Source organism: Crocuta crocuta, unplaced genomic scaffold, assembly GCF_008692635.1.
Source record: "Crocuta crocuta isolate KB4526 unplaced genomic scaffold, BGI_CrCroc_1.0 scaffold480, whole genome shotgun sequence".
In the NCBI taxonomy this organism is placed as follows: Eukaryota; Metazoa; Chordata; class Mammalia; order Carnivora; family Hyaenidae; genus Crocuta; species Crocuta crocuta.
Window position 1 is genome coordinate 271789 of NW_027532418.1, and position 13796 is coordinate 285584.

General features: G+C 35.3%; 1 protein-coding gene across 1 annotated transcript; it reads left to right on the plus strand.

Annotated features, from left to right (window-relative positions):
* The first annotated feature begins 11646 nt into the window (after positions 1-11646).
* Positions 11647-12618, plus strand: LOC144243894 (olfactory receptor 4K5). Its single transcript, XM_077779032.1, has one exon. It carries the CDS (start codon positions 11647-11649, stop codon positions 12616-12618), a length of 972 nt encoding a protein of 323 aa, XP_077635158.1.
* The last annotated feature ends 1178 nt before the right edge of the window (positions 12619-13796 follow it).

Here is a 13796-nt window from a genome sequence, read left to right on the forward strand (position 1 = left end):
AAGTCTCGCAGCTATTCCTTGTGATAAATAAATAGCTTAAAATAAAGTAGCCTATAATAAATAATAGCCAGGATAGTGTATATTACTCTGTAAACTACTGTTATGTCTGAAATATCACAGTCCCCATTTTCTTCTTTCTAGTACTTTCTAACAGTAAACACACCATCTTAGATAACAGAATTGGACTTCTTATTTTTTGCTTACGAAATAATTCTTATTTAATTCAGACTAAAATTATTTATAATCTTTTCCTATATAATGTGTCTGTCAAATTCATGCTTCATGCAATCAACTTAGTATGAAATGTATAAAATATTAAAATAATGTAAGGTATTTACTTCATATTTTAAGGTTTTAGAATAGTGATTGATTTGCAATTATTCTCCAGTCATCATCCTATCTGGTATTATAAATGAGAGGTAGGAATTGCCATAAATTTTATCTTGTTCTTACCATCTTAGGTGACAGAATAAGTTTTCTGATTATGTACCTCATTCTCTCTCCATCTCTCTCCCTCTGTAAATGTATACAAATACCCACACTTAATATTCTTTGCTATTCAAACTATTTCTATCTGAACTAAGAAATTAAATAGACTGAGATTTTTCTTCTTGTACATAGCGATAGTATTTTTTGCAATCTGAACTCTTACAACAAACTACCCAAACATAGGGACCAAAGAGCAAATAGAATATGTTTCAGGATTCATTATCTGAATTGAAAAACCAAGTAAGATTCATACATTTACATTAACCATGCTACAAATACTAAAACTTGAGCCCACAATGTTTCTTTATATCAGCATACTAATGTGAGAAATCAAATAGCTATGTCTTGAGCTAGGAGATTATGGGGAACGCATTGCAAATGCAGAAAACTGCTTTCTTGCCTTGCTGAGAACAGCAGCCACACTTCATTTGCCTAGTTAATGTATATCTAGGAGGCACTCACTTCACTTATCTAGTTAATGTATATCTAAGGGTTAGGTCCTACCTATGCTCAAAAATTCCCTAGACCATATTATTGCATGGAATATTTCACCTTCTCTTAACTTGTTTTTCTGTACCCTTTCTATACGTTCTTACTGGCACATAGCCCACTGAGTTTTTCACAATGTCATCCTAAATGTTTGCTCAGTAAATATGGGAGCTTGAAAGCAGCTCCAAGAGACTTCCCTTAGCCTCCCTCTCACCTCTCTTAACTTTTATGGAGTCTTGAATAATCCTTTCAGCCGCCCTCAGCTTTGCTGGACAAGGACGAAAGCTGAGCCCACATATTAAAGTTTAGAATTGAAATTTAAAGTTCAATGACTACCTACAAAAATGTATAGCACTCCATGTATAAGTAGACGGTTTTCACCAAAAGTGCTAAATATATATTTTCGCTTGAGGTTTATTCTCTTACTTATCTCTACATCATTCAAGCTCTCGAATCCACAACAACCAATAAAACATAATTCAGAATATTTTTTTTCCAAAGCTTTCTAAGAACATAGAATGGTTTAAACTTTTTAAAGGAACACTACATTTTCCCACTTAAATTTAATATTTGATTCTTATAGTTTAACCCCTCTTTCATCAATTAGAAGGCTGAGAATTACACGTTGAACAAGTTAAGTGAGTTAGGCACATTCATAATCAGCAAGTAGAAGAGATGATATAAATAACCTCAATTTCTGACTTATAGTATTTGAAAGGAAAGCCATACCCCAGAGGCAAGTTATCTTTCTGAAACAGAGTGTGTAGAAGAAATGATAGTATGGAATAGGACTTAGTGCTGATTATGTTTTAAACAATTTTTGATTCACTTTTCCCTTTCTTAAATTTACCATTCCACAAGGCTTAGTTGATTCCTTTGGGAAACACAATTAAAAAAAATAAAATAAAATAGTATTGAGTTATATGATGGCAGTGATGATGATAATGATAAAGCCATACATACTCAATGATCACAATGTAATTTATAAGTTATATATTTATATATCATCTCTTTTGATTCTCACAGAATTTCTATAGGTTAGAAAAATAAGATTATACCTATGTTACTGACTATATTGAAACATAGATTTCTGAAATTCTTGAAAGAATACTTATGAATTCTAGATACATTCTTTAAAATAAATAAATGACTTTGTGGGATGTGAAATAGTGGGTGCTTTGGAAGAGGAAAACTGATGGAGAGTGATTGCAGGTCATGAAAATGATGGGCAGTGCTTGGTCATTAGGGGGAAATTTTGTCTGTGCAAGAGTGTGAGGTAGGATTGGATCCTTTTGATCTGGGACTCTTAGTGAAAGGTATACAGAAGAGGGTGGCTATGGAGCACAAGGGAAAGATCAAAGTATTTATCTTTACTGGCCTAGCCTACAGATAGAAAATTTACTTTGTCTTGGAAATTATGATCATGGGATTGCCCACATATGAGTTATGAGTTTGAATTTATACTCCCTGTACAGTGAGAAGAACTTTAACCTGAAAAATCAACATTAGCTGTTGGGAACCCAATGAGTCATTTAAATTTGGGGGTCATCTGAAAAAGACCAAAACCTCTCTGAGTGATTGCCTTAGAACTGGTCCACAGATTTAGACACATAAGTTCGGCTGAACTTGATTTTACAATCAAATTCTCCAACACATAAGGAGCCTATCCACAATAAACAGCAGTCAGCTGAACAAAGAAAGAGCAGACTAACTTCCTGATCTCCTCTCAGATCAGTAAGGAATCTACACGAAACATACTATGAAGCAAATATGTTCAAAATGACTAAACATACAAAGCATATGTAAAAGAAGAAAATATTACTATCATAAAAGAGAAACAGGTGACCTCTGTTCTAAGGAAGAGGAATAGACATAATTTCCACATTCCTCCTCCTAAATATAATTGTAATCACTTGTTGATATAAATTGATTATATATAAAACAAACATTAACACTTGAAATTTGGAGAGAAGAAGATAGACTGGATAGGGACTCAAGAAATTATACAACATGACAGAGTAAACCAACAACACAGGAACACTAATGAGAACAGTCCAAAAAAAGCCCCAACAAAGCCTGTTCATTCTACCAAACAACCAGGAAAGGGCCAGCCTAGCAAGGCAGAAAATTTTACAAACCTCTCTACTTCAGCAAAACACCATAAAAAAAACTTTGGTCCCACCTCACTTATACCAGCAAAGGCCAAATGGGCAGCCTAGGTTCCTACTGCTGGCCATGATGTAACAAGGTACCCCAGCACTCCCACACATGGAGGAGCTGTCAGAGAAGGCCAGATTCGGAGCCTGAACTTTCATTTTTGTCAGACTGGAATCAGTACCTCCTTGGATGTAAGTAAGTAGCAGTGATAAGGTAATCCTGTCCCTCCCAGCCAGGGAAATCAATGGAGGCCTAGTGAGAGGCCAGAACTCTCCTTTCCCCTCAGTAGTAACAAAAAGTGTCCTTACCTCCCCTTTGGTGCCAACTGAAGCAGAGTTGGGAAACTGGATTTCTATTCCCACCTGGCAGTAACAAAGTGGTGTTTCTTCCATCTTCGCCTGTCAGAAAAACGTAAAAATAAGCCAACTAAAACAGAAAGTTTAAATAAGGTTCAGAGTCTTAAATATACTACACATAATGTTGAGATTTCAATTCAAAATCATTAATCATACAAAGTAGAAAAATCTATACCAAGGTGATAGAGGTGTTATAATTATCCAACAGGTTTTAAAGAAGCCATCCTAAAAATGCTTCAGTGAACAATTATGAATGTATTTAAAATAAATGATATGAAATTGTACATTCCAGCAAAGAACAGAATAGAAAGTTTTCACAAATAATTAGAAGATACAAAAAAGGATGAAATGTAAATAAAAATGTGAATGTAAATCAAATGTAATTGACTATTGATGATTACCAAATGTAAATTAAAAAAACAAAAACAAACACTCCAAACTCAGAGGATGGTCTCACAGAAGAATAGAAGACACAAAGGATTAAATAAGTGAACTGAAATGTAGAATAGAAATTTCTCATTTTGAACAATAGAGAGAAAATAGACTAAACAGATCACTCTACTCTCAAGGAGACAGAAAATAATTCTTCCTACGTCAAGAGAAGGGGATAAAGATATCGATTAATTTTGACTTATTATATTATGTATGCATGTTAAAATTGTGAGGGCAGCCACTAAAGTAAAAATAAAATATATGATTTGCAAACTAGTAAAGAAAAAAAAGTGAGACAAAACTCAATCCATTTAATAGAAGGCAAGAATGAAAAAGGAAAGGAACACAGTAAAAAACAAAGCATAAGTTAGTGAAAATAAATACAACTAGGAGAGGGAGGGAGAGAGCAAGAGACAGGGAGAGAGAGAGAAAGAGGTAAGAGGAAATTGAGTCTTAATTTACTAGCTTTTTATAAACCTAATGACATAGCTTCAAAATGCATAAAGGAAAGAATTACAAGGAAAAAGTGGAAAATATCACAACCCCCATAAAAATAACAAGCTACAAAATTTACTAATTCTACAGAACAACAGAAACATGATTAGGTAGGTCTAAGGAGTGTAAGGGAGAAAGGCATTGCACAATTATATTAGACATGTTATCTAGTTATCTAGTTGATTTCCTGTAAATGGGCACACTTCTGATTGAATCAAGTTCACCTGGGTTCTGTGAATGAGGAAGACCATTAATAGTTTTTGAAATTGTTAACAATAAGCATTTCACAGAAGAAAACTAAATGTATAATAAATTTATGAAACAAGTTAGAACTAATAACCAAGGAAAAGCCAATAACCACAATAATATACTTATAACATGTGCTTAAATGGTAAGCAGTATAAAAAGCAATATACTTTATTTTTAAAATGTTTATTACTTTTGAAAAGGAGAACAGGGGAGGGGCAGAGAGAGGGAGACAGAGGATCCAAGGAAGGCTCTGGCTGAAAGTGAAGAGCCTGATAAGGGGCTTGAACTGACAATGAGGATCATGACTTAAGCTGAAGTTGGGCATTTAACCGAGACAGCCAGGTGTCCCCAAATCAATGTATTTTATGTATCAATATATTTTACATGTGCCCAAAGAAGGACAATCTTGACAGGGCACAAAATCATTGGAGAAAGTTGGTTCCTCTCACAGCTTAGTACAGAAGTTCACTGGTTTGGCCAGGTGAGAGCTGGTCTTGAGCTGCAGTCAAAAGAGTTAGGCTATCCCTCGTGCAGGTGGGGAAACAGGTGGTTGGCAACTGGTGAGATGTGTGTGCACAAGGCCTCTACTTTCTGGCATGGGTAATAACCTTTCACAGTGGGGAGCCTTGGCTTTTATGTGGAGAGTGCTGTGGAAAGGTTATAACCAGAATGGGGATGCCAGGTCACAGAGGTATTGCATTTTAGGTCCCTGTCTGGGACGCCTCCATTGTGTGTCCACACACTCACACCACTGACCCCGTATCATGTCTGAACTGGTAGAAGACTCTCTTCATCTTGGAACATGCCTGTAGGTTCCTACTCTGAGAAAGGTTAACATCATGCTCACTTTAAAGTAGAAATATTTAAAGAAACTCTGTTCATCATAGGGCATATAATGAAGGGTGAATTCAGAGCCAAGAAGCAATAAATTGATAAAACTAAGTGCAAATGTGTTAAGCCATTTTGTAGGATAATTTGGAAATATCTAGTAATGTTGAAGATTTGTACCCTTCATGATTTAGCAATTATTCTCCTAGGAATACATTCTGGAGAACCTCTAGCACATATTTATTGACACAAATGTTTATTTTAATATTGTTTATAACAGCAAGCACTGAAACAAGCTGGATGTCTATTCACACAAACTGGACAGATTAGGAGTGTATTCATACAATGAGAAAACTGCAGCATTAAAATGAACTAAAACAGGGACGCCTGGGTGGCTCAGTTGGTTAAGCATCCGACTTTGCCTCAGGTCATGATCTGTTGGTTCCTTGTTTAGAGCCTCACATCGAGCTCTATGCTGATAGCTCAAAGCCTGGAGCCTATTTCAGATTCTGTGTCTCCTCTCTCTGCCCCTTCTCTGCTCATTTGTTCTCTCTCTCGGTCTCTGTCTCTCTCTCTCAAATAAACATTAAAAAATAAAAAAAAATAAAATGAGCTAAAACTATGTGTATGACTATTGATAGCTGTCCCAAATAAATTATTTACTGGATAAGAGATAGTTGCAAAATAATTAAAACATGAAAATCTAGGCTGTTTCTTTGTGGATACATTCTTGTGAGTAAAAGTATAAAAATAAATCATGCAGATGTTAAATACCAAACTCAGTGTAACTCTGGAAAATTAGTTTGTGCTGCTATATAAGACGCTCCAACTAACAATTGTAGGAGGGGAAAAATAATTTTTCCTTCTACCCATCCTAGGTTTATTGGCAAGGACCCTGTACATTAAACTCACAAAAGACAGATTAACAAGAGAAAAACATTAACATGTGCATTGCATCTACACATGGGGGCACTCAGAAATGAGTAAAGGGATGGTTAGAATTTCTTCTTACATAGAATTTTAAAAGAACTATGAGTTTTAAAGAAGTGACAAGACAAAGAAAAAGGTCTCTGAATTTCCAGGGCAGCAAACTGTGGGAAGGCAAATATATGGAGAAACTAACAAAACATAAAGTCACTAGCTTTTTAGTAAATTTATTATATAGATACCTTTGGTGTCCTCTTTGGGCTGAAAAGGATAAAGAGTTGTCTGTGGTGATTAACTTCTATCCTTCCTGGTAGAGAGGGGATCAGGGGATACCTTTACGAATTTAGTCCTACTTTAAGGCAAATAGTGGGGAGAATAGTGAGCTTTTCTTGCATCTGCTTCTCAGTTACCTTCAGCTCAAAAGGATTCAGATGCCAAAGTGGTATATTTTGGGGTGATGTGTGTGTGTATTTTGAAGGTTGGAGTGACATATTCTAATACCTTCACAATGTTTTAGACCTAATGAAAATAAAGGAAATATGGTAGACATTAAAATTTTGCAAAGATAAACATTGTAAATAAAGATATTAACAGCTGTCTTTATTTTCAGTGTGCTTGAAATATTTAAAATCATCTTATATAAGGAAAGGTAAACAGAGACTCAGAGAGTTAAGTCATTTGTCCAAATACTCATTTTAAGTTTTTGACAGAACTGAGAACAAGAATCCATGTCCTCTAAGTTCTAATTAGTTACGTTTTCCTCCATATCCCCCACGTGTTCTAGAAGCAAGGACACAGCATGTCCTTCCATTAAAGCCAAATCTGTTCTCATTTAGGCAAGAAATGTACTCTTCCACACATATTCCCTAGAGTAGCTGGTTCAATTGTGTAGAATTCACAGAAGATATTTACTCTACATACTGTCCAAGAGTTGAAGGACTGTCTTTTTCTTCTATAGTCCTCATTGTAATTGTCAATACTGTGGGATGTTACTTTGTTCCATTGGGCTTATGTAGTGGAAGGTATTAATAATAATCCCCATTGGAAGATGAAACTTGGCTATCTAATACTAATTCTCCAAAGCTTCAATTAGTCAGTTAGATAAAACCACTACTACTCCATTTGACAAAAGAAAAAGGCATTTATAAATATTGCTACTAGGAGGAGATTAATCCTACAACAGAAAAACTGAAAAATTCAGTTTACATCTCTGATATGCATTATATCAGGTACGTTGTGTCTGAAAAAGATATATGTTAGAAATAGATTATGTGCAGTTACAAATTCAATTATTACACTGCAACTTAGAGAAGATCTATAAATGGGAGAAAAATGTATTAGAAGTCAAAAAAAGTGAATCAAGATGAGGATGTTCATATTGTCTTAGGAGAATTTGTTAGAAATTTTGTACAAAGGTGAAGTAAACTTGGGAGATTATCACAAACTCTACTTTAAAAACTCCATAATGTCACTTTTACCTATCACCTGAAGAAATATAATAAAATGCAAATCAAGGTTATATATTTCTTGGTGGACATGTGCCTACATGGTAAAGCCATTTTAAAAAATCACGGAGATTTTAACTTCCAAACTCAGGTCAAAGGTTTATAATTAGATATCTTTGCATTAATGATTCATTTTACTTACTCTGCATTTAAAGTAAATCAGACAGTATTTATTTAACTGTATAGAATTAGAGTGAAAATTTCTTCTAAGTATCTCATTTCTGTCACTTTTTAAAAAGTTGGTAAACAAAATATTGTTTACTTTTAATACAACTAATGCTCTATGCTATGATTCAAAACAATTATTTATCCCCTTTGTATTTGCTGGTTTGATTATTGGCACTTGTTTTTTTCTTAAGTTTATTTATTTTGAGAGAGAGTGAGTTGGGCAGGGGCGGGGGAGGGGGTAGAGAGAAAGAGAGAGAGAGGGAATCCCAGGCAGGCTCCAAACTGTCAGTGCAGAGCCCGATGCAGGGCTCAAACTCACAAACCATGAAATAATGACCTAAACTGAAGTCGGATGCTTAACCAACTGAGCCATCCCGGTGCTCCAGGCATTAAGGTTTTAATGATTTAAGTATGAGCTTGTATTACTAATGAGATGGAATATTTTTGTTCCATGAAGAAATGAAGTTTATGTATGTGGCTTATGGTTTGCAGAGAGAGTTGAAGGTCATTCCCTGGGAAGGTCTTGTGCACAGTTAGATTATGAGGCAGAAAAGTTGAATAAAGACAGATGTGAGGTGAAATATATTTCAGTTAACACTAAAACACATTCATGGAAAATATTTTATGTGCATTTATGTACCATGTCCTGTGAATGATAAATAAGAAGCATGAGAATACAAGAATCATAGTACACAGCAGGGAAAGAACATCTACACAAAAGCTCTTTGGGAGAGTACATAATCTACATATGAGCAAAGTCCTATAGCAACATTAAAAAGGAAGTTTCAATTTAAGCCTCTAGGAAGGCTTTTAGAGGAGGTGGCATTTGCACTGGAATAGGTTATCTGTGAAAGACATCAGAAAATGAATACAGGGGCTCCTGGGTGTCTCAGTCCGTTGAGCATCAGACTTCAGTTTAGATCACATTCTTGCGATCCCTGAGTTAGAGTCCCGTGTCTGGCTCTGTGCCCTCAGCTCAGAGCCTGGAGCCTGTTTTAGATTCTGTCTCTCTCTCTCTCTCTCTCTTTCTCTCTGCACCCCCCACCTTTCTCTCAAAAATAAACATTAAAAAAAAAAAAGAAATAGTCTGGTTTTGGCTAGAGAGTAGCAAGTGGTGTAAGTAAAAGCAGACCATAGTATATGGTTGGTTGTCATGCTAAGGACTTTAAATTTTACTATCTTTTTTACTTCAAGGAGTGATGAGATGTTACAAGTGGGAGAGTGAGGTCCTGGAAAAAGTAAGTTTACAACCTGGAAGTATAGTGACAGTTACATGGTGGAGAAAGGTTTAAAGGGGAAAAGAGCTGAACTGTGTAGAAAAATTGTGAACTGTGGTCTGAGATGTGTTCTTCTTGCAGTGGTTATTTGTCAAATGAAATTAATTCCACATAATCAATATGCCAGAGTAGTATATTTTAGGCTGATAGAGTCATCCATCTAAATGAGCAGCTATATTGATAAAAGGATACAAAGTTTCAGATATTCAGGATGAATAAGGTCTAGAGATCTAAAGTACAGCATGGTGACTTTAGCTAATAATACCACTTCATATACTTTGGGATTTGCTGAGAGTAGATCTTAATTGTTCTCACAAACAAAACAAAAATCAAAAACAAAAATGATGACTATAAGAAGTAATGGATATGTTACTTTGTGTTGATTATCACATAATGTATACGTATATCAAAACATCACTTTGTCTACCTTAAATATATGTAACTTTTGTCAATTATAACTCAATAAAGCTGGTGGGGAAAAATGAAAGGCTTGGGGTATATCCTGGGGACTTAGGAAGACTGGTTTCATGTATGAAATAAATAGTGAAAGATATCTGTGTTCTCACATGGGGCTAAGATTACATCATGCTCAAGTTCCTTACTAAAACCGGTCAAATTTGGGGTGCCTGGGTGGCTCAGTCAGTTGAGCGTCCGACTTTGGCTCAGGTCAGGATCTCATGGTTTGAGGGTTCGAGCCCCGCGTCAGCTCTGTCCTGACAGCTCAGAGCCTGGGGCCTGCTTCAGATTCTGTGTCTCCTTCTCTCTCTGGCCCTCCCCCGCTCAGCTGTCTCTCTCAGAAATAAATAAAACATTAAAAAAAAAAAACTGGTCAAGTTAATTGTCAGAACTAATATGATTTCTTAAAGTAGAACTTCTTGAAAGTTTTTCCAGTTCAGTGAAATTAGATTTATACAGCAGGACTGTGTCTTTACAGAAAAAAAAAAAATGATATGTGGATTTAAGCTAATTATTAGGATTACTCTGATTCCCAACAAAGTATATTTTTAGGAGCATGGGCATTTATAACTCAATTTTTCTCTCAGTGCAAAAATTCCTAAAATAACTATTCTCTCATTAATTATAAAGGAGTATTAATGTGGTCATGGATAATAGTAAGCAGGGAAACATAAGTTGGCCTAAATCTATTTTTTCTCACTTTGTTGAGAAATAAGTGGCATATATCACTGCATAAGTTTAAGGTGCACAGTGTGATGGTCTGATTTACATATTTTGAAATGATTACCAGAATAAGTTTAGTTAATACCCAGCATCTTACACACATAAAATAAAAAGAAAAAAGATTCTTCTTGTCATGAAAACTTTTAGGATCTATCTTTTAACAATTTCCTGGCCTATACCTAATTTTGACCAGCAAAGCCAATGTATAAAGAAAACTTAGGTACTGCTACTAAACAACCAAGTAGAGGTGGTTAGATAATTTTAGATAATTAAGGTAAAGTCATAAGATGCATTTTAAGAAATTATACAGATGAACAACTGACAGACTGGACTGTTTAACTATAAACCCAGATAAAATATAATGGTAACTCTTTAGTAGGAATTATCTAAATTGTATATGATTCCTGCAATAGCACTCAGATAAATTTTTGTTAAAAGAAGGGAATTCAACATATTAAGAACATTTATTATACTACAATTACTTTGATAGAAAAATGTCATAAGCTATTATCTTTAAATTTCACAGCTTTCTGTAAAGTAGGCATTTTCACCATTGCCTATCTTTTTTGAAATGCAGAATTAAAGCTCAGAAAAAAATAGTCTAAAGTCATCAGTATGACTTTACATCACACAGTAAACATCAAGCCATAAATATCTCTTGTAGAGTTAAAGAGAATGTTACACTTAAAAAGATTATGATTAATGATGGAAAACAACCATAAGAACAACAGATGTAAATTATTTTTGCCGATCTACAAAGCCTATGGAAGTCGCTTTAAGTCACTCCTCTTGTCTTGTGATCATAAGTAAGCTCATGGATAAGCTTTTTACTACTGCCTAGCATTGTAAAGACTACCCAGCACTCAAGGGGTTCTAATGGAATGATAAAATTTAGTGTTATTTAGACATTGTGTCCTAAGGTCCTTTCTACTCTCCAGTATATTTTCATGATCTCTTCAAAATTTTTTATTTAGCAAATACACATATCTGGGACCTCAGAATCCTTTGCATTAAAAGTCTGTGGTTCATAATTCTGATCGCTTTCTATTTCCCCTCCCTTAGGACTGTTCCAAAGACTGTCTGCAGCCTGGATCCATGGATAAGTTCAATTCTTCCACGGTGTCTGAATTTGTATTGCTGGGACTCTCTAGTTCTCAGGATCTCCAGCTTTTCTTTTTTGTTTTCTTCTCTGTGTTATATGTGGTCATTGTGTTGGGAAACCTTCTCATTATCATCACAGTAACCTCTGATAACAGCCTGCACTCCCCCATGTACTTCCTCTTGGGAAACCTCTCCTTTGTGGATATCTGTCAGGCTTCTTTTGCTACCCCTAAGATGATTGCAGATTTTCTGAGTGAACACAAGACCATCTCCTTCAGTGGCTGCATAGCCCAGATTTTCTTCATTCACCTTTTTACTGGAGGAGAGATGGTACTACTTGTCTCCATGGCCTATGACAGATACGTAGCGATATGCAAACCCCTACACTATGTAGTCGTCATGAGCCGAAGGACGTGCACTTTCCTGGTAACGGTGTCCTGGGCTGTGGGCTTGGTGCACACATTAAGCCAGTTATCATTTACTGTGAACCTGCCTTTTTGTGGGCCCAATGTTGTAGACAGCTATTTTTGTGACCTTCCTCGAGTGACCAAACTTGCCTGCCTGGACTCTTATACTATTGAAATACTAATTGTAGTCAATAGTGGAATTCTTTCCCTAAGTACTTTCTCTCTCTTAGCTGTCTCTTACATCATCATTTTTGTCACTGTCTGGTTTAAGTCTTCTGCTGCAATGGCCAAGGCATTTTCAACACTGGCTGCCCATATCACTGTGGTAATATTGTTCTTTGGACCTTGCATCTTCATCTATGTGTGGCCTTTTACCACTTACCCTGTGGATAAACTTCTAGCTATATTTTACACCATTTTCACTCCCATTCTAAACCCCATTATTTATACACTAAGAAACAGGGATATAAAGGTTGCCATGAGGAAAATTATGACCTATTACTTGAGACCCAAGAAAATTTCTGAAATACCACTAGTAGTGAGGAATTCCCTTTACTAAGACAAAAGTCCTTCAAATTCCTCCAATCAGTACTCTGTCTATAAATATTTTCAGTATGTTCTTGTGGTGTATCTCAACTATGGTGGAAGTGATAAAGAAGATGATATAGAGAGATTTGATGGATATTAACAAAACTTTCTTCATATATAACCTAAGAAAAAGCTAAATATAAAAAATATGGAAAATATATCATGATTAAGGGTTCTGGAAATAAAATATAGAATGACTATAGTTGGACAGTATCACTGCTTTCATTGCTTTAGTTGCAGGTAAATATGAATATGATGGGGAAAAAAGAGAGCACCTGCTTATCTGGTGAGTATAATTCTTCGGTGAGCATAAATTTAGACACTTTTTCTGATTTTATGAATGTACTAAATTATATACCTATATATAGCCTTATATATATATGAATAGTATTCAGGAATCTGAAACTGAATTTTCCAAACAGAAGATAGCCATTCCATAGGTAAAAGTGTAAAGACTTAAGTGGAGATTTTTATTTTATGAAATCCCTCTGCTAAAGTCAATTACACCTATTCCATATTGTTTTCCAATAACTAATGATGATTTAAAATGATTTTTACAAGGGTGCCTGGGTGGCTCAGTCAATTGAGTGTCTGACTTCTGCTCAGGTCATGATCTCATGGTTCATGGGTTTCAGCCCTGCATTGGGCTCTGTGCTCACAACTTGAAGCCTAGAACCTGCTTCAGATTCTGTCTCCCTCTTTCTCTGCCTCCTCCCCATTTGTGCTCTGTCTCTCTCAAAAATAAGTAAATATTAATTTTTTAAAATGAATTGTACATAATCAGGGGTTTTTGCATTTCAAATCTTTTATTTTATGGTCTTTCTGTGATCAGTTAAGATAATTCCAGTTTCCTCTGAAATTGTAAGTTGCAGAAAAGAGAGAATTTTTAAAGCTGAACTACTTTGACACTGACTTTTTAGTCTGTGCTATAAGTAGTTGTGTAACAGTCTTTGCATTTAAAGCAGGCATGGAGTTCTTAGTGACAATAAATCAATGTTAAATATACAACCCAGCTGCAACCTGGACTCCACAAGACCTCTGGATCTCTACCCTGAACTCTACAGACCATTAGGGGATTTATTTATTAATGTAGATTAAAGTTTTTAAGCTTATTTTCCCAAACTCCTCAATTCATAAAAGGTAATTAGA

Excerpts from the sequence above, each read along its gene's own strand:
- LOC144243894 (XM_077779032.1), top strand. The coding sequence starts at position 11,647 with ATGGATAAGTTCAATTCTTCCACGGTGTCTGAATTTGTATTGCTGGGA.